The 24,058-nt window shown below is 36.4% G+C and overlaps 1 protein-coding gene across 1 annotated transcript; it reads right to left on the bottom strand.

The window, feature by feature from the left end:
- Positions 1-1,228: 1,228 nt before the first annotated feature.
- On the bottom strand, positions 1,229-23,859 carry LOC131050656 (probable CoA ligase CCL5). The gene is made up of 6 exons (XM_057984864.2): positions 22,698-23,859; positions 17,757-17,946; positions 2,249-2,394; positions 2,098-2,165; positions 1,772-1,874; positions 1,229-1,640 (listed from the first exon to the last, which is right to left on the bottom strand). Exons 1-6 carry the CDS (start codon positions 23,697-23,699, stop codon positions 1,521-1,523), a joined length of 1,629 nt encoding a protein of 542 aa, XP_057840847.2. The 5' UTR covers positions 23,700-23,859; the 3' UTR covers positions 1,229-1,520.
- Between the last annotated feature and the right edge of the window lie 199 nt (positions 23,860-24,058).

Raw genomic sequence — 24,058 nt, 5'->3', positions numbered from 1 at the left:
TTTTGAAGAAACCATGTGGTGCGAAGCACCCGAGTCAATGATCCAAGAATTTGGTTGTGAAGCAACAACAATTAGGGCCTTACCCTTTCCTTTCCCCTTACTCTTATCTATGTTTTTAGAAGATCCTTCTAATGAACTTTGTTTGATTGAATCATACACTTTGATATTGTTCTTTTCTAAAAGATGCGAAAGGTGATCAATTTGTTTCTTTAAACACTTATGTTCATCATGGCCAAGCCTATTGCAATAAGAACACTTGACCTTATCCTTCTTAGGTTGTTCACCTTTTGATGAAGAGGTCTGGTTATCCGCTTTTGAAGTAGCAAAATTTTGATCCTCCTTCTTCTTTCCTTGGTTCTTTTGTTTCTTATCTTGCTTGCTAGACCCTTTATGTTCTTTTGTGCCTTGCTTTATAACTAAGACATTTGACTTACAGGGTTTGAGTGTACCCGTTAGAACCAATTTGTCCTGCTCCTTAGTCTGCAACAAACTCATTTAAAGAGAGCATTTAAGACACATTTTGTTGCATATAATGTAGAAACAAACACGAAATGGTCAGGGCACATTTTTATCCACTTTTTTTTTTAAAAAACACTAAATAATTTATGATTTAAATAAAAATGAAATAATAAGTAAAATTTTAGATATTTTGAACATATTTTATGTATTTCAAAAGAGTAAACAATTAATATATAGTATATATATCATTTTTCATTAAAATAAAACAAAAAATATAAAAAATAAATAAAGCATACCAACATAAAAATCTTAACTACTACATGCACACGAAGATATGAGCTCTTGAGATTATTTAATTAGATAGTAAAAATAAATTCAATAAATCTACATATTTAAGATATCTAAAATCATTATAATTTTAAAATATATAAAATCATTTAAAAAAATATTATTGTTAAATTTTCACACAAATTAACCATCTTGAAATTAATTATCATGATTCAAATAATAAATTAGAAAAATACAAACAATTTTAACTAAATAAAAAACTTCTTCATAATATAAATTCTAGTTAAAATAACATTTTGAATTATTGTCATGTCCTTGAAAGTTTTTTAGGTTGAATATGTTAACAAAAATTGTACATTAAAGTAAAATAAAAAATAATTATAAAGTAAATGAAAATAAAAGAAATAAAAATATAATTGTTATTTAAATAAAAATAAAGTCAATAATATAAATAAAATAAAATAATAGATGCATATCTATATACAATTTAAATTTTTTTTCGTAACTAATAAATTATAAATTTTAAGATTTAGAGCTTTTGTACATTTTAGAGGCTTGGGATTTCATATTGATATTCTTTCCGGCAAGTTCTTCTTCAGAATTAAAATAAATGGAGCAGCATGTACACATTTTTGCACAGACCTGTAGATATTTACAAGGTGCTCGCTAACCCCCTTAAAACAAAGCTGTTCTGATTTTTCTTAAAAATATATATTATACATGATAAATAAATAGAAGTTTGAATATTCTTCCACGCGCTCATTAGATGACAATCACAAGTTGGAGGAGGTGACGGTCTGCTGGATCAAATCCTTTCTTAAAATTTTGCCGGATGCAGACTTGGGAATTGATGTCACAAATGCCACTCGGCGTATCTTTTTGTAAGGTGCAACCTGCAATCAGTCATAACAAGTAATTTCTCTCTCAGATATGAATGGTCTTAATTTCTTCATCAGAAGGGTTTACATATTTAGGTTTAGGAAGGCATAAGATAGAGCATTCGAAATTTTGTGTTACTTAGTACCTGTTTTGACACAAAACTTTTAACATCTTCTTCGTTTAGTTTGCTACCAGCCTTTCTAACAATAAATGACATTGGTATTTGACCGGCTTCCTTATCAGGATACCTGTCAATATATGAATTGAGACACAAAAACAGGGCCAATTAATGTATGCAAGAACAGGGAAAGCAGCCACTTTGGTATAATGGGTAGCCCTAATCTATCAAAATGTCTAGCATAGCCCTAATCTATCAAAATGTCTAGTACCTAGGATGCACCTTTGATCCTATCTATCAGCTATTTCTTTAAAGATGGAAAGCTCTAAAAGAGAAGTGATAAATCTACTCACGGGATAACTGCAGCATCTGATATCTCTGGATTTGAGAGGAGGAGTTCCTCTAACTCTGCTGGAGCAACCTGCCATAGAAAATAGTTGATATTTTATTGAGAAGATAGAATTCTAAGTATAACTCAAATTAGGAAAATTAATAACAAAATACCTGATATCCTTTATATTTGATCAATTCCTTTATTCTGTCCACAACAAAAAGGAACCCTTCTTCATCAAAGTAACACAGATCTCCTGTTTTAAGCCACCCTTCTGAGTCCAAGGTTGTTGCAGTTGCCTCGTCATTAGAAAAATAACCTGCATGACAGCAGTGAGATGGAAAATCTTCATTAAATATATGAAAACTTAAAATTTTAGGCACACCATCTTTCATTCTAACAGTGAAGAATCAGAAAGCCCAATCCATTACTGCTGAAGGAGTGCCAGTTCAAGAATAGGACTACAAAATTATCACATAAACAAGTAGTTACTAATAACAGACATCGAGTGGACAAGCCCTTTAAAATCTCTTATTCACTAGCTTGAGTGCTAAATTATGGAACATACTTAAATACTGATAGCCGGAAACAGCTGGCGTGTTATAGTCTTGAAATTGGAGAGCAATCTTTATATTTCCTCTATTTTATTTGGAGATCCAAGGATCTTTTAAATAGAAAATATACATAGACATGTCTCTATGCATAGACACACGGATGGTGATGAATAAAGTTCATGATTCGACACTCGCTCATTAACTTTATTTCATTACACAAAACAACTATATGATGAGGGGCACCTATAACAAATAGGCTTGTTATCTACTCCTGTACAAATGAAAAACATTTAACACCAATGCCTTCTTGAAAGTATACAAAATTAATCTCTGCTCAAAGGCTTAGTCAAGACATCTGCAAGCTGTTCAATGGATTTGTATATAAATTCAATTTCCTTGTTGGGGACACACTCGTGAATGAAGTGATGATGTACTTCAATATGCTTTGTGCAAGCATGGAACACTAGATTCTTGGATATCTTCAACACACTTCGATTATCACAATGCATAACTGTGGGATCAACTTCTAGGTCTCAAAGATCCTCAAGAAGATGTCTTAGCATATTGCTTCACATGTTGCAACAACTCCCTTGTACTCTACTTTAATGGCTGATAATGCAACTTTAGTTTGCTTCTTAGAACTCCATGAAACAATAGCTAATCCAAGACTTGAGTAGCAACCAAAAGTTGAATTCTTAGTCTTTGCAGCTTGCCCAATCTGAATTTGAAAGCCCAACAAGTTTGAAATCTTCATTCTTTGAATATTCCAATCAAAGCTTTGTGTTTCTAGAAGATATCTTAAAATTCGCTTTGCAGCTAACCAATGACTAATTTGGATGGGTTGTAAATCGGGACAAGATTCTAACTGCACAAGATGTTTGGATGAGTCGTAGTCAAGTAGATCAAATTTTATACCAAACTCCTATAAGATTTTTCATTGACTACTTTACTGTCTAGGTCTTCAGTCATCTTGGTTCCATTCTCCATTGGTGTTGGTGAAGATTTGAATATTGCATTATTAACTATGTGGAAATTTCTTTGATGTACTTCATTTAAGAGGAACATTTTTCCAAGTGTTCGTTGTTTACTCTTCTTTCTACTAAAACTAACACTTGAAATAATGAATAGATATAGTAGTAAAATATATTTTTATTTGAACACATGAAGTTCTTACATAAGTAGACCAAAGATGATCAAGGATCAGACTCCTTTCCTTGACTACGAAATTTTATTTAAAGAGTCGGACGGTTGCCAAACAAAACACAACTGTCTATCAACTGAGTCCTATAATTGCATAAAAGCCAACAAACAATTAATACATGGTCAAATACAACCATATTGACAAAACATAATAAGGGCATTGTATGTTGCTACATCAGCCCCCCAAAAAATAAAAGTTGTCTTTTGGACAACAAAGAAAACAAGTAATCAAGTAACATCTAGTAAGGTTTTCCAATCTTGCAACGACACTATAGAGGAAAGAGAACTTTTGGGTTGACAGTTCCCACTGGAAACTAAAACAGCCCACTTGTTTCACAACTAGTGATCATTCCATGACAAAATATGAAGATATGGAGTGACTATGGTAGCTGGCAGTAGAAAGGAGAATTGATGGAGGAAATCTCAAAGTATACAAAGAGCATTTGTAAAACCAACATATCCAAAATGCATGCCAATGCAGCAAGAAAGCATTCGCCAACTGCCATATAATTCAATGTACTGTGGCAAAGGACCAAACAAGCAAGGAAGCCAGTTTATAACTATAAACGAGTTTGAAAATGCTTTACCCAATTGATCTTTGAACCCAGCTAGTACCATAGGCACTATAGAGATATTCTCATCAAAAAAACTTTATTCAATATTCCCATATCCCATGAATTTACTTTCTCCCAATTCACCAACCTGTAGGAATCATTCCTTTTCCTACCAATTCTAGAGTTTGAGAAAGAACCAAATGCAGCAAAAGAATCACTAGCTACTTAAATAGGATACATAGACAAGGACTAGATAGTAGCAGCGGTGCCAGAATATGCAGCAAAAGGGGAAGGCACAGATTCTATTGTTTCAACATTCCTTAAAGGTTGTATAACAAAAGAAGAAGCAATCAATGGTTGTACAAAACCAACACGAGAAAATGGCAAGAAATCACTGAACCATACAGTAGAGTGAGCGGCAAGCACAAAAGTTGTACAACTATAGATTGATTAGATCATATAATTGATTCTTGAGCATTTTGACAAAAAAAGACGAGTAGGATGAGTGTTGTAGACAGTAATATTGAGGTTGTCCATGGGAAATTGTACAATACAATTTCCTTGAGAAAATCATACACCATCACTAGGAAGATGAAAAAGAATAGACCAGACATCATTAGCAGCAAACAATGACTATACAAATGAAACTAGTTTTGAGCCAGGATAATAATCAATCGTTTTATGGTTAAATATAATATGTCATTTTTAATATGTTGCATTCTAAAATTCTGTCAATGGAGTCTTTGTCAACAGTTGTACAGTGGAAACTTTATAATATTTCAATTCTTTTTGCCTTAAAATTTTTCCCTCAATAGGTGGCCATACGAGATGAGAGAGGAAATTGATTGTCATTATTTTTAATTTCCGACTAAGTTACCGGTTCTTCCCCTTTTGGCTTGGGTTCCAGTTCTGGTTCTTGCCCTGTCCTGGTTCTCCCCGGGTTCTCCTTGGGTTCCTCCCGGGTCCTTCCGAGGTGGCCGGGTTCCCTGTAGGACCCACAGGGAACCCGGCCACCTGGGAAGGACCCGGGTGGAACCCAGGTCGAACCCAGGAGGACCCGGGTGAACCCAGGAGGACCCGCATGAACCCAGGCCTGTGGTTTCTAAAAAACGGGGCCCACGGGTCAAAAAAACAATAAAAAACAATAAAAAAAGACTTTAAAAAATAGTTTTTTTATAATAAAACTCTAATTCGCCCCTTTATGACTTTTTAAAAAAGACTTGAAACTTGAATATTATCTTTTTTGCAAATTATGAATATGATATTAGACTTTAGTTATTAGTTTACTGATTACATTTGCGATATATGAATATTTATTGGCATTGGCAATTAATAATTATGGATTTATGATTTATGTATGGAAAGTCACATTGTATAAATTATTTTTGTATGGATTGTATATATTGATCATATATATAGTATATGGGTATATATATATATAATTAAAAAATATATATATATATATATATATGTACAGACGAACCCGTACCCGTACCCAAGATTTTTTTTTTTTTGCCGAATCCGCGAATCCGTACCCGAATCCGAACCCAAACCGGTAACTTAGATTTCCGACCCTCTTTCCATTATTTTGTCCCAAGGTTGTTGTATAGGTAAAAAGGGAGGGATTTTATCATAATAAATTTTAATATACCGCTCCCTTAACTGTCATATGATATAGTAAAGAGGAGTTTGAGTATTATTAATTTTAATCACATTATGGAGGAGTCATATAAAAAGAAAATATAGGCCTTTGTTTATTATATTTTTAGTTCTTTTCTTTTCTACCCCATTTAAAAGGTCTGTACTCTATTTTTTTTCCATTTCCTTCCTATGGTACCCACCTATCATTTTCCTCTCCATCTTTCTCACTTTTTTGTCCAAACTTGCTTTATGATAATTTTTTATAATTTTCTTGAAACCTGTTTTAGTCTCACCTTGATATTTCACCCTTATTGAATAACAACTTGGTAACCCCCTTAAACATGGTATGATCTCTTAGAGTGTGGGCTTTGGTACATTGAGATCAACCTCCAGAGCGGGCTGATTCCTTTAAAGGTCACCTATTCTAACTTACCTATTGCTGTTGCTGAGAAAAGGGGATGGAGAAAACATGGAATATAGAAGGTATTCATGTATGACACATGACAAAAACCGTCCTAGAACTTCTCCCACGCCTAGGAGGGCTTTCAATCACATTAAACTTGTTTTCTCAAATGCCTAAAAGCATGTGGAAAGGAGCTGACAACAGTTTGAAGAAGTAAAAGACAGTTGTGGGCAAGTGGAGAGAATTTAGGACAATTTGATGACTTGTCCAACAGATTGAGAGGATTAAGGAGGCAGTTTTGACCCAGTTTGAACCTGTTAAGAGCATCTAAGAGTCTCCAATGGGGTATCATTAATGAAAGGGTCAAAGCAGGTGAGATTTCTTCATTCAACCAGCATCATGGAGCACTTTAAGTATCTGAAGGGACAACTCAGAATGATGCCTATGAAGGTTTGACCCGGCAAAACTAATGTAGCAGTTGTCATCTTTTCTCAATGACACGTTCCTATTGTTTAGCAAGCTTTTAGACAGCATATTAGGAGGCCTAAGGGCAGATTTTCGGTCAGTTCTTGCTGTCTAGACTGAACATTGTAACCTGAAACAAGGTTTTTATTTGTCTAATTATGTATTGTAACTCAGTTGCAGATTGAGAAACAAGCATTTTTAGACTTGTATGCAGTTTGCAATCACTTTTTATCAATATAGTAGTAGTTTTGTCTTCTCTAATCTGTAGTTTGTGTGCAAATATGAATGATAGATATGGTTTTTAAGATGTTATATGTCCTTGAAATTCATGTCTCATTCTCTGGCACCTCCATATAGAAATATACATATTTTGTGTAGCTTATGAGTTATGTCATTGGTTCAAACAGCCCTTTTGTTGTGAGAACATCTGATTTCCTTCATAATGTTGTTTGAGTTCCAACCTTCTTATTGGACACTTATGCGTGAATATGGAAAGAAAACCCAAGTTTTGCTTATAGCTTGCTGATTAAACATATTGTGTGCTAATGAACAACATTATAGGTCCTGAAATCAATTTGGTGCATCACCTTATTAGTCTTGCAGCGATTATAATACAGCATTTGACTATTAAGAAGAGGTGCCATCTTACTAAGTTGGAGTGATTTCATTATGTTTACCAAATGATGTGATCTGATTACAACTGGTTGATTAGAACCAAAGTTGCATGGACACGGATATGGATACAAATACGGATACGGTATCAGATATGGATACAGCCATTTTTTAAGACCCCCAATATGGATACTGCTGGATATGACATTCATAAAAAACACATACACATATATTTAACACAATTTTCTAAGTTGTTAGAGGAGGATTTTTGTTACTTCAAAAGCAATATAGACACATAATTGCTACAGAAATAGTTATAAGTTGATTTAACAATTTACAGTATGCAAAAATAGCATAACATAGTATTTGGTTTGGTTGAAAATCAAGGTTTTTTGGGTATGCGTAAGTACAGAATCTGACGTGTATCCGGGCTGTATCGGATACATATCTGTTTCGGATACAGGGATACACACGCCCAAGGAGGGACACAGGAGTTTCTGGCTACTCTAATTAGAACAAAACAGCAATTTACAAAGGAATGTTAAAGTGCAATGTTATTAAGCAAAAGGTGTGATTTTATTGCTTTGACTAATATTTATCAAAGCTGCGATTTGACCATAATTAATAATGCTTCTTAATAAGGTGCAGTTTAGAGAAAAAAATATAAGTAAAGGGGTGAAATAAGAAGTTATGTCTCCTCAATGAAACATCTATTCAAAGGGTATGACTCTTTGATGTAAAGACATATATATGGAGATTGCAAATGAAGGAATGGAACAGCAGACAATAAGAAGAGCAATCGAGCAAGAAGAAGCACATGCTTTAGATTTAATAATAATAATTGGCAAGTTCAGATATATTTACAAATATTGGTTATGATGCATAAGGCATAGACTATGATTTGATTGATTTGTTATATTGTCTTCCATGTAGGAATGAATGTAATGAACATATTATTAATATATATTTATATAATCCTATCCTTGCCATTATGATATGCATAATAGAGTATATAAATGTGTGATTATTTAATACTTAAAAAAACAAACTATCCCATTATGGAGGGGAGAAGGTACATATGAGGGATGCAAGTAGCTAGGGATCCATTCAGGTAGAGACACCCCAATGGGGCTGGGAGGCCAAATGGCAGGTGTCATTCTATGCTCTTGGGAATGGCTCGAGGCACCTTGTATGATCTCCCAAGGGGCTCCATAATGAGGATGGTTTGTCAGGGAAAGTATTATTGAATCCCTCACGCTCTTGATCATAAGAGAATGCATAAGGAAAAATGGATAGGGGTGCAGATACAAGCATTCCACTAGGTAGACCACTCCATGCTGAATGTCCAATGTGCCTACCACTTGGAGCCAAGAGGGTGAGTGTCCGCTCTTGGGCTTAGTGTGAAGATTGCTTCGGGCCGATCCTATCATGTTCCTTCATTCAAAGCTCTATCATGATTAGACCTCTCTAATGAATTATGATAGTTATATGTGTTTATACTTATATTTGTGATTACTAACCCTAATGGAAATAATTGAGATTTATGAATTATATATTTTCTATTGTTTAATAGGGTTGTGTTGTGACGTTTTCACACATCGCCCCATTGCAAATGGGGACCCCTGTTTTTTTGCTCGTTTTGCTCGTTTTCGCTTTGCTTTTTTCTAGGGTTTTGTTAGTTTGTTAGTTGTCTGGATTTAGGGCCAAGCCTTAGGGTTTTAAATTTTGCCTTTTCAAGCCAAAATCCAGTCGTTTTTTGAGAGCTTTTGAGCTTCCTTTTCTGGAATGCAAATTTTGAATGCAATGAATTTGCCAGAATGGTCTAATTTTCAATTGGAATGTTGATGCAGAGCTTAAATTTGTCTAAGTGTTGAAGATGAAATGTGAATTTTTGTCCAATTGAATATTTTTGACCAAATTTTGACTTTTTTGAATTTTGATCCTAGGCATCTCAAATGATTTGTTTTCGCCTTGTGAAGTGTTAAAATGTGTAAAATCATGTTATTTTGGCCTGTAGGAGCAAAATCGCTCCTGTCCCTCAGTGAAGGACGGGAGCTCGTTTTCAAATATTTTACTATTCCTGCAGGGTCAAGATGAATTACGAATTGGAAGTGATGGAGAAAGGCGAGATCTTTCCATTGAATATAAATTGAAGATTTTCATGAGCACAGAAATGCCTCCAGGGGAAAAATCGCTCCTGTCCCTCAGTGAAGGACCGGAGCTACAAATCCAATTTTGCTTTGTCCTTGCAAGATTTTAACGTCTTGACGATGTGAAAAGGTCCAAAGAGGTACATTTTATCAAATGAATATAACTTGAAGTGCTGTCGGGGAGATCACATGGATAACCAAGTCCGGCTTGAGTGAGGTCCTGATCTTGAAATTTGGCTAAGTTTGGAATGCCCTGATCCTGAAATTTGACTAAGTCTAGAAACTGAAAAAACCTCCAAAAACTAGATTTTGCAATATAACTCCTGGAGGTCTGAAACCACTCTCAAACATCCTGAAAGTATATATGGAATATAACTTAAAGTATAAGAATATGTTTCTTCTTTCTTATACTTAAATGTTATATTCCATTAAAATTGTCCTGATCGAGAGTGCGAAATGTCAAATTGCGCTCGTGTCCCTCACCAAGGGACCAGAGCGAAAATGCTTAGTTGAGCCATTCCTGACCTTGTTTGGACGAATCGAGACATCAAAGGCATGGTGAAGGACGAAATGAGCATGATAGAGCATCCAGACTTGATCAAAACAATAAAATGCTTAAGTTCGCTCCTGTCCCTCAGGAAGGGACCAGAGCGATTTTTGTTGTAGATGATTTTCTCGCCAAATTTCAACCGATCTCAAGGCATGAATGAATGAAAGGAGGCATTGCGAATCCGTTGAATATAATTTTCGAAGGTGATGAAGTGAAATGAGGCCCACAAGAGCAAAATCGCTCCTGTCCCTCTCCAAGGGACCAGGGCGATATGATGATTATATTGCCGTCCCTCCAAGATCAGGACACTCCAAGGCGAAGAACAAGGTACCAAGGACGTTTCGAAACATCTCCATCAAGCACAAAGTTACAAGGATCGCCACATTGAGGGATTTGCTCTAAAATATCCTAATTCGCTCCTGTCCCTCAGGAAGGGACCAGAGCGAAATTTCCATAAAGACCAAGATTTTGAAAGTTTAACAAGTATCAAGCCACCAAGAGGAATCAAGGGACGTCATTTCACGCATTGAAGGTAATGGCAAGTTGAAGAACGCAAGGACAAGCTTAAAAACTTGAAGTTCGCTCCTGTCCCTCAGGAAGGGACCAGAGCGATATTGATTATATTGGCCAAGTCTCTCAAAATTTACGTCAAGCCAAGGTTTTGCAAGATGGTAAAAGGTCTAAGGCGTCTTTTGAAGGTGATATACCAAAGTGTTGAACGTTAAAATGCTACCAATTTGCACAAAGAGCCTATATCGCTCCTGTCCTTTGGACAAGGACCAAAGCGATTTTTACTAAAACACTCATGTTCCGTCAAAACCAAGACAAGGCAAAGATAGGCATGGTCAAGGACGTCCTTTGGAAGACAATGAATGAAGAACAAAGATCAAAAGTTTGCAAATTTGAGCCAGGACACTAGGATCGCTCCTGTCCCTCAGGAAGGGACCAGGGCGATATTACATCCAAAGGCACTCATTCACACATGCAAGTCAATCTAACTCAAAGGACCCAGCTAAAATGGCGATTTGGACGTAAGGATGAAGACCTTGGACGTAAAAATTGCAAGAATCATGACCAAATTGATGGATCGCTCCTGTCCCTCAGTCAGGGACCAGGGCGATGAGGTACGTATCTTCTCACTTTTTCATTTTGGCGCTTAAAACACATTTTTTAAATTTATTTAAATGCTAGAAAAAAATCGATATTTAATTAAAAGCATTTAAATAGCGCATGGTATGTATTTATTAATTATTTTTTGCCTTTGTAAAAAATCAAAATTTATTAATTAAAAATAAAGGCATTTAATAATTAATTATTAATTTAATAAAAATCAAAAGGGAGCGCTTGGGTTTATTTTGTCAAGGTCGGCCTTTATTATTTATTTAAAAATCGTTTTAATTGCTATATTTTGCAAAAAGTCGGCCTAAGGTCAATATGAAGGTGAGCGCCTATAAAGGAAGGTGTTTATTTCATTTTCACATCATCATTTATCATCTCTCATATGCAACTTGGAGAAGGCAAAAGAGGAGCGAATTTCATACAAAGGAAGGGCGAAATTATCATTCAAGAAGAGGAGCGAATTCAATCAAAGGTGGTGCGAAACTACTATCCAAAGGAGAGGCGAACTTGAAGTTTCAAGTTAGGCGAACTTGCCAAGGACATTGAAGAACACATCAAAGATTCCAAGGGTGGCGAAGTTGATAAGAGGAACGTTCTTTTGAAGATCACATCAAGACCATCTTATTTCAAATTTTGCCTAGGCAAATTCCTCATTTTGCATTCTAGAGTTAGCTCTCTAGTGAGGTATGGCGATATGGATTTATTGTTTTGATTTTGATTGTTGATCGTCATAGCTTAGATTTTGAAATTTTGAAATTTTGAATTCCTAGCTCAAGAGTCGTTTTTAGGAAATGATTAATAAAGGACTTATCATTAAGTTTCCTAAAAAATTGCTCTCTAATTTATGTTATGTATTGCAAAATCATGGTACTAATTTTGAAATGTTGTGTAGGCATCAAATGGAGGTCTCATCAAGGAAAATCAAGCCGGATCCAGGACGGTCTTAGCCAGGACGGTCTTCGTCGGGACGGTCTTAGCCAGGACATGGGCGACCTCTTTCAATCCAGCGTTCCAAGGCGAGGTACATCATCTTCCTGCACATCAAGGACGCAAGGAGTTAGAACAAGGGCTCGTTGAAGAAGCAAAATAGATCCAGAGGAATTAATTAAAGCAAGTTTCTCAACAACATCAAGATGAATATCTACCAAGTTACAAGTGTTAGATGAGGTGGCGTCCTAGTCATCATTTCTCCAGTCAGTGTGTTCCACCTCAGCATGACCAGATTCAATGTACTTAACTCATGGAAGGTGGCACAAACTCCGATGTACCTACCCTGGCGGTCCATTGGTCGATTTTTCTAGAAGGGACATGTGTCCAAGCAATACAATTTTATCATTGGTCAAACATTGAATGTTATGTAATGGTTGTAACAAACCCTAATTAGGGTTTTCATTGTAAAATCTTGGCCATTGATCTTGAATTGATCTAAGCCATCAAATTGTATTGTGGGCACTATATAAGCCCAAACATTTCATTTGTAAAGGATGATTAGAGAGAGTTGTAAATAGTTGGAAGAGTTAGAATATAGTTGATAGAATAGCAATTAGAGTAGAATAGGAGGACAAGGCAAGAAATTGTTGCCATTGATTGTAAACAAACTCCATTTTCATTGAAGTAATGGTGAAATATGTCGTTTTCTTGCAATTTGCATGGTTTCTTGTTGAGTCTTCAATCTTAGATGGTAGATAATTAGATGAATGGAGGAAATGTGCTTGATTGATGGTGAAATTCGTATATCCATACTACTAGCAGTTTGTTGATTGCAGACTTGCCTTGCGTAGTCAACTGGAATCGTTCAGCCTAAGCTCAATTTCAATTTGTCGCCTCTTCATTGATATGCATCAACTTGGATGGTATCTATGCCTGCGGTGATGATTTGAACATCATAAAGCTTCCCATAGAAGATCGCACTAGTCTTGTGTAGATGTTCCATTGATGTCAAAACAAGACCTAGTTAGAGTTTCATCAAAAATTAATCATTGCTCCTACATTCTTAGTATTAGGATTAGATCCTCTCTTCGCCCTTATCCTTTTTCCATTTTTTTTTTTTTAATCTAAGTTAGTCAGAGCCTGTGTCCAGCAAAGCAGATCGGAAGTTCAATGTAAGTCCCCTTGTGATTCCAGCAAATCACATCATACCACTGGAGCTTGTCCACACGTGGAGACCCCACTAAAGGAACCTTGGAGTCCATCTAACTGATCCTTTTTGCAGATCTTCAGCAGTTAGAGACTATTTTCTCAAGAGAGGATAAGATACCTATTGGTATTTTATTCTGTGTATGATTGTGTATAAAATACACGTCAACAGGTTGTAGGACTCAAAGCAGGGTTTATCCTGTTAAAAGACATTTCTAAAGATAAAGTTATAACCCTAACTATCTTATATCTCTTATTTGAATGGAATTTGTGATTCTAAGGCAAATTCTAGGGTAATCACAAAAAGAGGACATTATAGTCTTGTTCTAGTATAATCAACGATGGAGGTAAAGTTTGACAACAGCTAAAAGCTTTTCATTTGTTGATGCCATTCTCCAAAGTTGTAAACATCGACTAACTTTATGGAGATGGCACCCAATGTATGATTTTTTATTCTAGAAAAATTCTAAAAAATTGCTAGCACATCAAAAATTATTCCCAATTATATATAATATGAGCTCCCATCTGTTTTAATATGGCGATGCCTTTAGTTTTAGCAAGAAGGCACTATTTTAATAAGTATCCATCAATGTGTTTAATTTGTTGATTTTAGTACTTTCAGATTAGATGAAACTCAGAAAATCAGAATTTGTTTCTAACTAGGTTAATTAGATTTATTGGTTTTCAGATTTAAGCATAGTAAGAAATGAATGCAGAAGAGACAAGACAAAGTTACCCTGGGAAAACCTCCTAGGAGGAAAAACCCAGCCAGAAAAGATCCTCAGATCTGATTATGGTTTTAGATTCAATTGACAATTACACACTTATCTGGAGTATAGAAGTTGCAGTCACAAGGAAGATGATATAGAAGATTACACAGCTAGTTTGTTGACAGTGATCATGATTTACAGTCCTTCTAACTTGTCTTGCTGTGCATGCACCTTTTAACTAGTTCACAGTCCTTTGCTTGAGCCTTCAATGGAGATCCTTGTCTTTGATGATAACTTGTGATCACCAATTAGATCTGCTGCACATACATGGAGTTCACTGTGATCACCAATTAGATCTGCACATACATGGAGTTCTCTGTGATCACCAATTAGATCTGCACGACATGGAGCTCGCTGTGATCACCAATTAGATCAGCACATACATGGAGTTCGCTGTGACCTAACTGATAATCTGCTGCCTATGAATGAAGTTCGCTGTGATCTGCTGCTTGCAAAGGAGTTCGCTACCCAAGAAGGATATATTTCGCATTTACTTGAAACTGCATTAATAATATTGTGAGAGGTATATGTCTTATTTATAGGAGAGCAACCACTCCTAATCAAGTCGGCTTATGATGAATTAATAACCTTTAATTTATTTGCATCACTTTAACCGAAACCCTTTATTAGATAGGGTCGGCCCTATTCATGTAAGCATGTTATCTTGCATGTAGCGTGGTATTGAGGAGTAGCGTGGTGTTAAGGAGTGCATGATGTATAGGGCCCAGCCCTAAGAGTGGCGTGTGGGATGAGAAGGGCCCAGCCCTAAGAGAAGCATGTGAGAGGAGAAGGGCCCAGCCCTTGGCGGATTCCAATGTTGCCTTAAGGCAATTGGAATCCGCATTCTACCTAGTTACAATCAAAATAATTCACAAGATTTCTTGCCTTTTTTTGTAGCTCCTTGCTTTAATATTTATTAATACCAAAGACTTATATTTTAATCCAAGACCTCTTTTTATTCAGAATTACAAATTTCTTCATGCTACTTACTACAATACAAATCTATTGTAAAAAATGAAATTCTCACAGCCTTTTAGATTTTAACAATGATGTCTACAATCAATGCTACAACCTTGCTCTAATATCAATTGTTAAACTTGAAGAGCACTCTCTATATTCTCTATTTTATTTAAAGATCCAATGATCCTTAAAATAAGGAAAAATACATACAGAGACATTCTCTATTAGTAGACGCATAGGAGTTGCGATGAATATTAATGGTTCCATAGAGACCCAGGTTCTCATTTAAATGGGCAGTAAGTTGATTACAACACACAGGCATGTTAAGCTACTCCCTTAAATGCACCCAAAACAATATGTTTGCATTGCTGAACTAGAAACTTTTGGGACGAATCAGTATGGAAAGGAATTAACTCATTCAAATCCAGGCAGAGTATCAATGAATTGGAAAGCCTAATCCATCATTTCTGATTGCATGTCAATATAGAGGATGATGCTAGAAATTATGTAACTGTAAACGAGTAAAACAGATACCAAGTGAACAAGTTGTTTAAAGACTATGTTCCCTGGCATTAGAATTCTTCTAAAAACACAAGTTTGATCAAACAGTCCTCAGAAAAGTTGAATGAAGTACCATAGGCTGGCCCTTTTTTTGTTTTTTCACTTCTGAAATGGAAATGCCCCCTAAGCATATCAGAAATGTTTCGAAACATTAGGCATATCTGAAAATGTAAAGAAAGTTTCTAGATACTTTTATACATTTATTTAGAGACCCAAAGATCCTCAACAAAAAGAAAAATAAATACAGACCCGTCTTTTTGAGTAGACACACAGGATTGTGATGAATAAAGTTTATCATTCCAAAAGAGACCCATACTCCCATTTAAATAGGCTGTGTTGATTACAACACACCGACTCTTTAAGCTTTTCCCTTAAATGCATCCAAAACAATATGTTAGCATGAGTGAACTATAAACTTTTGGTATGAATCAGTATGGAAAGGAATCATTTCATTTAAAGTCCCAGCAGAGTATAAATGAATCGGAAAGCCTAATCTATTAGTGTTTATTGTATGTCAATAATATATAGAGGATTGAGTAAAAAATCCATATAACTGTAAACAAGTAAAACCAGAGACCAAGTGAACAATTCGTTTAAAATATCTTGTTCCCTTGCATTAGCATTCTCTTGAAAACACAAGTTTGATGAAATAGTCCTAAGCAAGGTTGAATGAAATACCATAGGCCATCCCATTTTGTCATTTGGTCACTTTTGAAATGGAAATAAGTAACTCAACATGAGTCGATTTTAAGGCTGAGTCAAATAATCAAATTCAAACCACTTACAAAATATTGAAAACTCATTATTACCTTTGATGTCAAATTATAGTTAGTCCAAAACCTCCACAATAACTTAAGTTGCCTCAATGCTGATTCAAACCACATAACCGAGGCACGTTTTGTGACTGGCATGTGATGATTTTGTCAAAAGACTTGAGAAAGAAGAGAACTGTAACATCTAAGAAAGTACATGTTTCTTGCAAGAGCCAATTTTGTTGATTATTTTAAAATTACTGAGACTTGTTAATAACTATTTAAGGAGTTGAATCTGTCCCTTTTCACCAAGAGTACAAAGTGCTAAAACATGTAGATATTGGGTTAAATAAGACGAGCTCAAGCAGTAAATCATCCTAATTTCTGTTGTGGAGTATCATGTTAAAATCACCAAGAGACATATTCCATGCTCATGCATACAAATGTTGAATGTTGAATCAGATACATCTAATTATGGGTGTGAGAAACCCAAACAAATGAATCCAAGTGCAAGCCCTGGGTGAATTTGATGGACAAGATACAACATGGCCATATTGTTGAATGTGTTTCTACATGTTATTGTTTTCATTGCATAAGAGAAGCACATACTGTGCATATATGTATAAAATCTCACAATGTTATTTAGTGTTCCTAGCAGCATTTTTTCCCTTTATTTGGCTAGAAATAACAAAAATAGCATTTTATTCCCTTTGGTTGGCTTGAAATAACAAAAACCAGCATGATTTCCCTTTTTTAATGAATTATTCAGCACTTCTTAGTTTACTGAGTTTTTCTCAATTAAGTCCCAAAAAATTGCATTTCATTTATGCTTTTGGTTTTCTGAGTCTAACTTGATCTGGAGAAATGCAACTATAGAGTAGATAGCAATCAATTTAAAGGTATATGGAAAGATAAAAGCAAAAACTAATTGAGTAAATCATAGCTAACACCAAATAAAAGTAAACAGGTAGGAAGACTAAATGACATTGTAAGACATTTTGCCTATACATACATACGCTTCTCTTATACAATGAAAAACATGAAAACACACAATCAGTAATATAATCACATGAACATACCTCTTACTCGTAGGATCTATCTGCAAGGGGAACTTACCAATCAAAGAAAACATGTACGTATTGGGCCACTTCAAAACAGTATTGGAACCATGATTGAAATTGATTTTCAGCATAGATCACAAAGGAAAGAAATTAATTCAACATACAGTCTAATGCTGATAGGTGGTAGGAATACCTTTCATAATTGTAGGCCCTCTCAACCAGAGTTCACCTCGTTGATTCGGAGGCAAAGCTTTTTTACTAACAACGTCCACTATCTTGGCTTCCACATTTGCTGCCAGCAACCCTGCTGTCCCATACTTTTTCTTTTCTTCACCAGTTGATGTGAACGTTACTGCTCCACTAGACTCTGTCAATCCATAACCCTATACAGTATCCAGAATATTCAATCAGCCTTTTGTTCAAGCAATAAGTCCAAAACCAGGTTAAATTTTTTATTAAAAAATCTTCATTTATTAATTTGTGATTCATAAATGAAGAGAGAAAAGCCAATAATGGAAACCGAGCAACAAAGCAGTGTTGTTCTGTTGGCAAGTTCAGTGGAGCATCTTGGATCAGAAGGTTTTACGTGTATGAGAGAGGGATGAGACAGTATGCAAGTTAAAAAAGACTTTGGCATAATAGATAGCCTTAGACTTTGGTGGAGACTCTAGGGGAAAATTTGTACTATATCATAGCATACCACCACTGTGTAGAGTATTCTTATCACAGTGTAATATTTGGATACCTAATCTCTGATATGAACTCTGAAAGATATAACCTAGAGTTGAACATTAGTATTCCTATGTAGTTGTGGTGGGGCAAATCAGCTACGCATGAATCTTTTAGTTGTATAGAAAATTGACAGAGATGCATAGGAATCAATAAATTGTGCAGACCCCTAGGATAGTTTGGTCTTATCTTGATGCAATCATTTGTTTAAACATCGGTTTCAGGCGAGTCATAAGTTATGCAGTCAGCTGCCATCAATTATACAGTGATAATTCAGAATACATTAGTTATGACAAAATAACCCTAAATGTCACAAAAGGACTCTTCAGACAAGTACAATAAGGCTTTAATTTTACAGAAGCTATAATAATCCTTTAAGGCTCAAATTAAATGGTGTGTTTTGAGCTGGAATATGGCAGATCAGGCGCCTGTGAAAGCTCTGTGGCCAAGTGCAGCAGCCATATTGCTCTTAGATTTGGCCTGAATCAGCACCATACCTTCTTAAGAAAGTATCTTGTCATTTTATGTACTCGCTAGAAGTGCAATTGTGAATTCTTTTTCAAATCTATGAGTCTTTTCAGATCCACTGTGAATTGCCTCGAGGGCCAGAGATTCGTTTTTTGTAAATGACAAAAAGAAGATTGCAAACTTATGTTGCAGATATTGATGCAGGAGCACTTCAACAAACTATAAGATGAATTTTTAAAATTTTAATGCTTAACGATTAAAGCATAAAATAGGTTTTGAGGAAGTAAAATAAAGGGGAAATAAAGGAGGTTTCTTGGTGGATAAGGAAAAGAGTAAGCGTGATATATCCAGTTATATTTTTAGTTTTGAGTCTAGCTAAATAGATTTAAGTAAGAATAAATCTATTTTATTTATATGGCTTTAGAAGCCAATTTTTGGTATAAGTTTTGATGTAATCTTTCAAAGAGAGGAAACAGCCCCACTCACCCAGCTAACGAATAAAATGAAACAAAAGCATCACTAATCCCTAATCACAACCAGAGCACATCTCGGAGGAGAAAGAAAGCAGGGCATAGGCAAGGAGCAGAAAGTAGCACACAGATAAGTACATTTTTGTTGTATTGTTTGAGATGCCCTAGTGCTGGGAAAAACAAAGATTATACAAAAACTTGGTCCTACAACAGAGCTGTTGGATCAATTTGTATCAGAGTTGCTGCATCATTTTTGGTATCAGAGCATTCAAAGATGCTGTGAGAACAAACTTAGTTGACAGAATTTACTGAGTAAAACTATGGTTGCTCCTTGCATGTAAAGGTAAACAAATATTTTTTTTAGTGTTGATATCTGTGATTTTAAAGCTGAATATTTATACACCTGAGGGAAAATGAAGAATTTGTTCAAGCAAAGGACCATTTGTATGCTTGAATAAACATTAATTTGCACAAAGGTGCATTAAGATGATTCAAGAAATTGATCAAAGGGTGAAAAGGTACCTTCAAGTAACGAAAGATTCAAAATGGAGGTTTTTACACATAGGAAAGGAAGAAAGAGAAATAGAAAAGCAAAAAAATGAAGAAACTAAGGAGAAAAATTATAGAGAGCATTAAAGACTTGAATGAAGGCAAATAAGGAAGAAATTCCTCAATATCATATAGATGAGGAAGGGAGAAAAATGTCTTTGGACGTGTAGTGTCGCGGTTAAGACACTTTGTTGGTGAAGCAGCCACCAAGGTTCAAATCCATGCTGGGCCATTGTGCTCGCATGCCTTGTGCTTTCGCTGGGCTGTTGGGCTCGTGGGTTTGATCTAGTGAAGTTTGCGGATGAGGTCCCCTATTTGTGGCCTCACCGGTTCATAGCTCTGGGTCAAAAGCGTTTCACGTAGAGCCGGAGGGCGTGCTGTGTCAGCGTCATTGGTCACGTAAATTTTTACTAGGCGTAGGTTTTAAAAAAAAAAAAAAAAGCAGGGGAGAAAAATAGCAAGGATCATACCATGCATAGCTAGGATGAAGAGAGAAGATTTCTTGGAGCAAGAAGACCTTGCAAAAGATGAAAGAATCTCTTGTCCAAGGAGAGTATTTCGATACTAAGAAGCCAAAAATATTTTGGGAGAAGAATAAGTAGAGGGCATTATATACTACATTGAAGGTGAATAGATTACTACCTTGGAGGTGAAGAAGTCCTTGGAGAACAAAAAAATGATTGTAATGCTAAAGATGTTCAGCAAGTTGCACCAATTTCTCTTGTGGACTTCAAAATGAATGTAAATCTACACATTGTTGATTGGATTGTTGAGTATCAGATACTTCTAGAATGAGAAAATAGTGGATTGGAATGAAAGAATGGAAGAGATAGCCATTGAAAATATGAAAAGAAAAACAGTTTAGCATGAGTGAGTTTATCCAAACAAATATGAATGGGTTAAGTGTTGAGTTGCCTAGCTGCCTGTTCAACTCTAAAGTGCCAAGCAGACTAATGATCCAAAAACAGAGTCCACAAAAAAACAGTTCTAGTTGCCCAACTATTGTGGCTGAAGGAGAACATTGTTTCGAAGACATTCTAGGTGAAGGAAGTTGTTTGACAGAATCTGAGGCTAAGGTTGTTGGAGGTCAAGATGGTATGGAACATCTCTCAACCAGCCTTGGCAGTTGAGAAATCTTGAAAAATCTTAGTCCATTTTTTGTACAAAACAACAGGTCATACACCAGTGGCAGTTTGGCAACCACCAGGGTAATTTCATCCTAGTAAGTGGGAGTTTCATGTGAGTGGAGCAGCAGTCTTGACTGTTGGAAATGAGCCACACGCAAACCAAAGATCGACCAGTCATCAAAAAGACCGGTAGCTCAATGGTAGAGCACCCCATAAGTAAATGGGAGATCCCATGTTCAGCTCTTAGCTGGTCCATGAAAAATTTAACATGGTATTGAGGCCAGGTCAGCAGAGCCAAGTAAGTTAAGCTAGGATCCTTAAGGTCTTGTAGTGTGGCTCAAGGGAGGGTGTTGGAAAGTGAATAACACTGGAACCAAATATGGACCAGCCACCAAGAGGGCCAATCACTCAGTGGTGTTGCAAGTGGGAGGTCCTAGGTTCGACTCCTAGCTGGTCCATAAAAAGTTTAAAACTAAAAAATGGACAGCACCAAAAGGCAAAAACAGGACAAAGACTTATAAAAATATCAGACAGTAAACTATAAAAAAAACTGCATTAAAAATTAGCGACTACTTATTCCTTAAATCAGCAACAAACTTAAACAACATGACAACCTAAAAATAGTCTCTAAACTCAGCAACCCTAAACCGACTTAAAACTCCTAAATTAGACTCCAGTTTGGCACTTCAAAACTGAGTATAAATTCTTCTAAAGAATAATTCTTTGGTTGCTGCATTAAATCTGGAATGAATAGTCTTAACTGCTGAAAGATGGCAATACACTATTTTTAGCTGACTCTGAACTGTATGATTTGACATCAGAGTTTCAAAAAATAGTTTTGTCATGCAACAAAAAACAATTGTTAGCAGTTCAAATACCTAAGTTCAACCATTTCCTTCGACCATTCAGTTTCGTTCTGGGTTATTTTAAATCTGTATATTTGTTTCAAATGTCATGAAGCATAAAGGAGGAGAAAATAGACAAGGGCGAGCATTAGAGGAAGATAGTTGTGCATCCAAGGTCACTAGAGGTTTGTGGAAGGCCCAAAAATCATAGAGGTCGACGAGACTCCTATGTGAGCCCAAGGAACGATCTGGGAAGGTCCAAGAAGCCCCATAATCCTGGAAGATCCATTAAAAACCTGTTTTAGAGCCCATTTGTATGAGATGCTTAGTTGTGATCTTTTGAATATGTTTTCAGTTTTGTACAAACCATAGTAAGCAGAAGAGAGTGTCTTTGGGAGCCAGCAGAGGTTTTGGGGAATGAACCTATTGTTATCTAGGCTCGGTGCGTGCCCCTTATGAGGCCTAAGATGTAATTTCAGTTATGGAGATAATGGGTGAGGAGGCCATTAGACCTCACTCTTGCTGGAGTTTTCCCCATTCGTGGGATTACATTCTGCAATAATTATATTGCTGTGACAATTTCAAAATTGAATTTGCAGCACCTGATTCAATAGTCTATGAAGCTGTGGTACTCAAGCCAACCTCTTGCCAGTATTCATATACTGTGTACCATTCCAGCCCATCAGAGAGAGATTCTCGTGGATCATTTCTCACGCGTAATCAAATGGTATCACTTAAGCATCGAGAATTCATAAATTATAAAGCCTAAAAATGTTGAACCGCCGAAAATCTTCATGCGCATTAGCTCCTCTATCTCGTACACGCATTTAAGTAGAAAGATGTGCTTGATTTGTGTCAGCCCATCTTTCTCTTTTTTTTTGTGCTCCTAAACCAAACAGAAATTTGTGCTCTTCAAATGAATTTGAAGAGACAGAAATTGGATTACCTGTGAAACTTCAATATTAGGGAACAATGCCATGAACTCGTCAATAGTCTCTTTTCCCAGCGGGGCTCCGCCTGAGCCAATGCGTTTAAGCGAAGACAAATCATACTTCGTAACAATTGGCGATTTGGTTAAGGCCACAAAAATCGGTGGAGCAACAGGCAGACTTGTTACTTTATAGCGCTCAACATTGGCAAGCATCTGGGCAAAGTCAAATTTGGCCATCAAAACCAGCTTCGTACCCGTTGCAACGGAGCTAACCGAGTAGAAAAACCCATAGACGTGAAACAATGGCATGGTGCATAGAGTAATTATGTTTTGTGTATCGATACTGTTTACAAACCCCGCCACCATAGCAATATGATTTCTGTGAGTCGCAACCACTCCTTTGCTCTTTCCTGTTGTCCCCGAGGAGTAGAGAAGCGTGGCGGTGTCCTCCTGTTGTATGTCAACTGGCTGGAAGTTATTAACATCGGACTGAAAGAGCTCGTGAAGCGTAGCAACATATTCAGAGTCATTTGCAGTTAGGTTCGTTGACTGTGTGAGAACGACAGGCAGTTTGGCCGCACGGGCCTTGTGAGCGAATTCTGGGGCTGCGAAGGCCAGGACGGGATTCGAATCCGCGACTTGCTTTCGTATCTCGATCTCTGTGTTGAGCGGATTAGCGGTGGTTAATATGGCTCCTATGGAGACTATGGCTAGGTATATACTGGGGACGTGTATGATGTTGGGCAAGATGATGAGCACCACGTCGCGCTTTCGAATCCCGAGACGCTGCAAACCAGTGGCCAGGGCTCTGACATTGTGGCGTAGCGTTCTGTAGGAGAGCTGCGCGTTAGATTGCGCATCAATGATTGCTATTTCGGTGTTGTGTGGGTGGGAGAACACATAGGTGGTGAGATCCAAGTGCTGATGTGGCGGAGGAATAGGGATAGGATCTCTTTTACTGTAATAGATTCCGGTGGCCATGGAGAAGCCGCTTGAAGGGTTCAAATCGGAAGCCATTGTACGCAGACCGTAGGTGTATACCAGACTGGAAGGATTCTGCGCAAGGGCGTACAGGACGGATTTTACGTGTGCCCCACTGTATTAACAGAAAATTTAAAGACGGCCATGTTCATTTGCGATTGTATTACTGACAAGATAGCGATTTGGCTGAAATCGACTTTGATTTTTTAATGGAAAGATAATATATTAAAAGGAGTGTTGAAACGCTGTACACGATTTGGTGGGTATCGGAGTCATACGTCTCACATTATAATGGTAAATTTAATTCTCTCTTTTTTGAGGCAAGTGGCATGAGATTATATTGCCAAATTATAATGCTAGTAGAGTAGGGTCAAAAACAAATGTGGCATTAAAAA

This window comes from Cryptomeria japonica, chromosome 9 (genome assembly GCF_030272615.1).
Source record: "Cryptomeria japonica chromosome 9, Sugi_1.0, whole genome shotgun sequence".
Lineage (NCBI taxonomy): Eukaryota > Viridiplantae > Streptophyta > Pinopsida > Cupressales > Cupressaceae > Cryptomeria > Cryptomeria japonica.
This window is presented reverse-complemented; position numbering and strand designations above follow the sequence as displayed.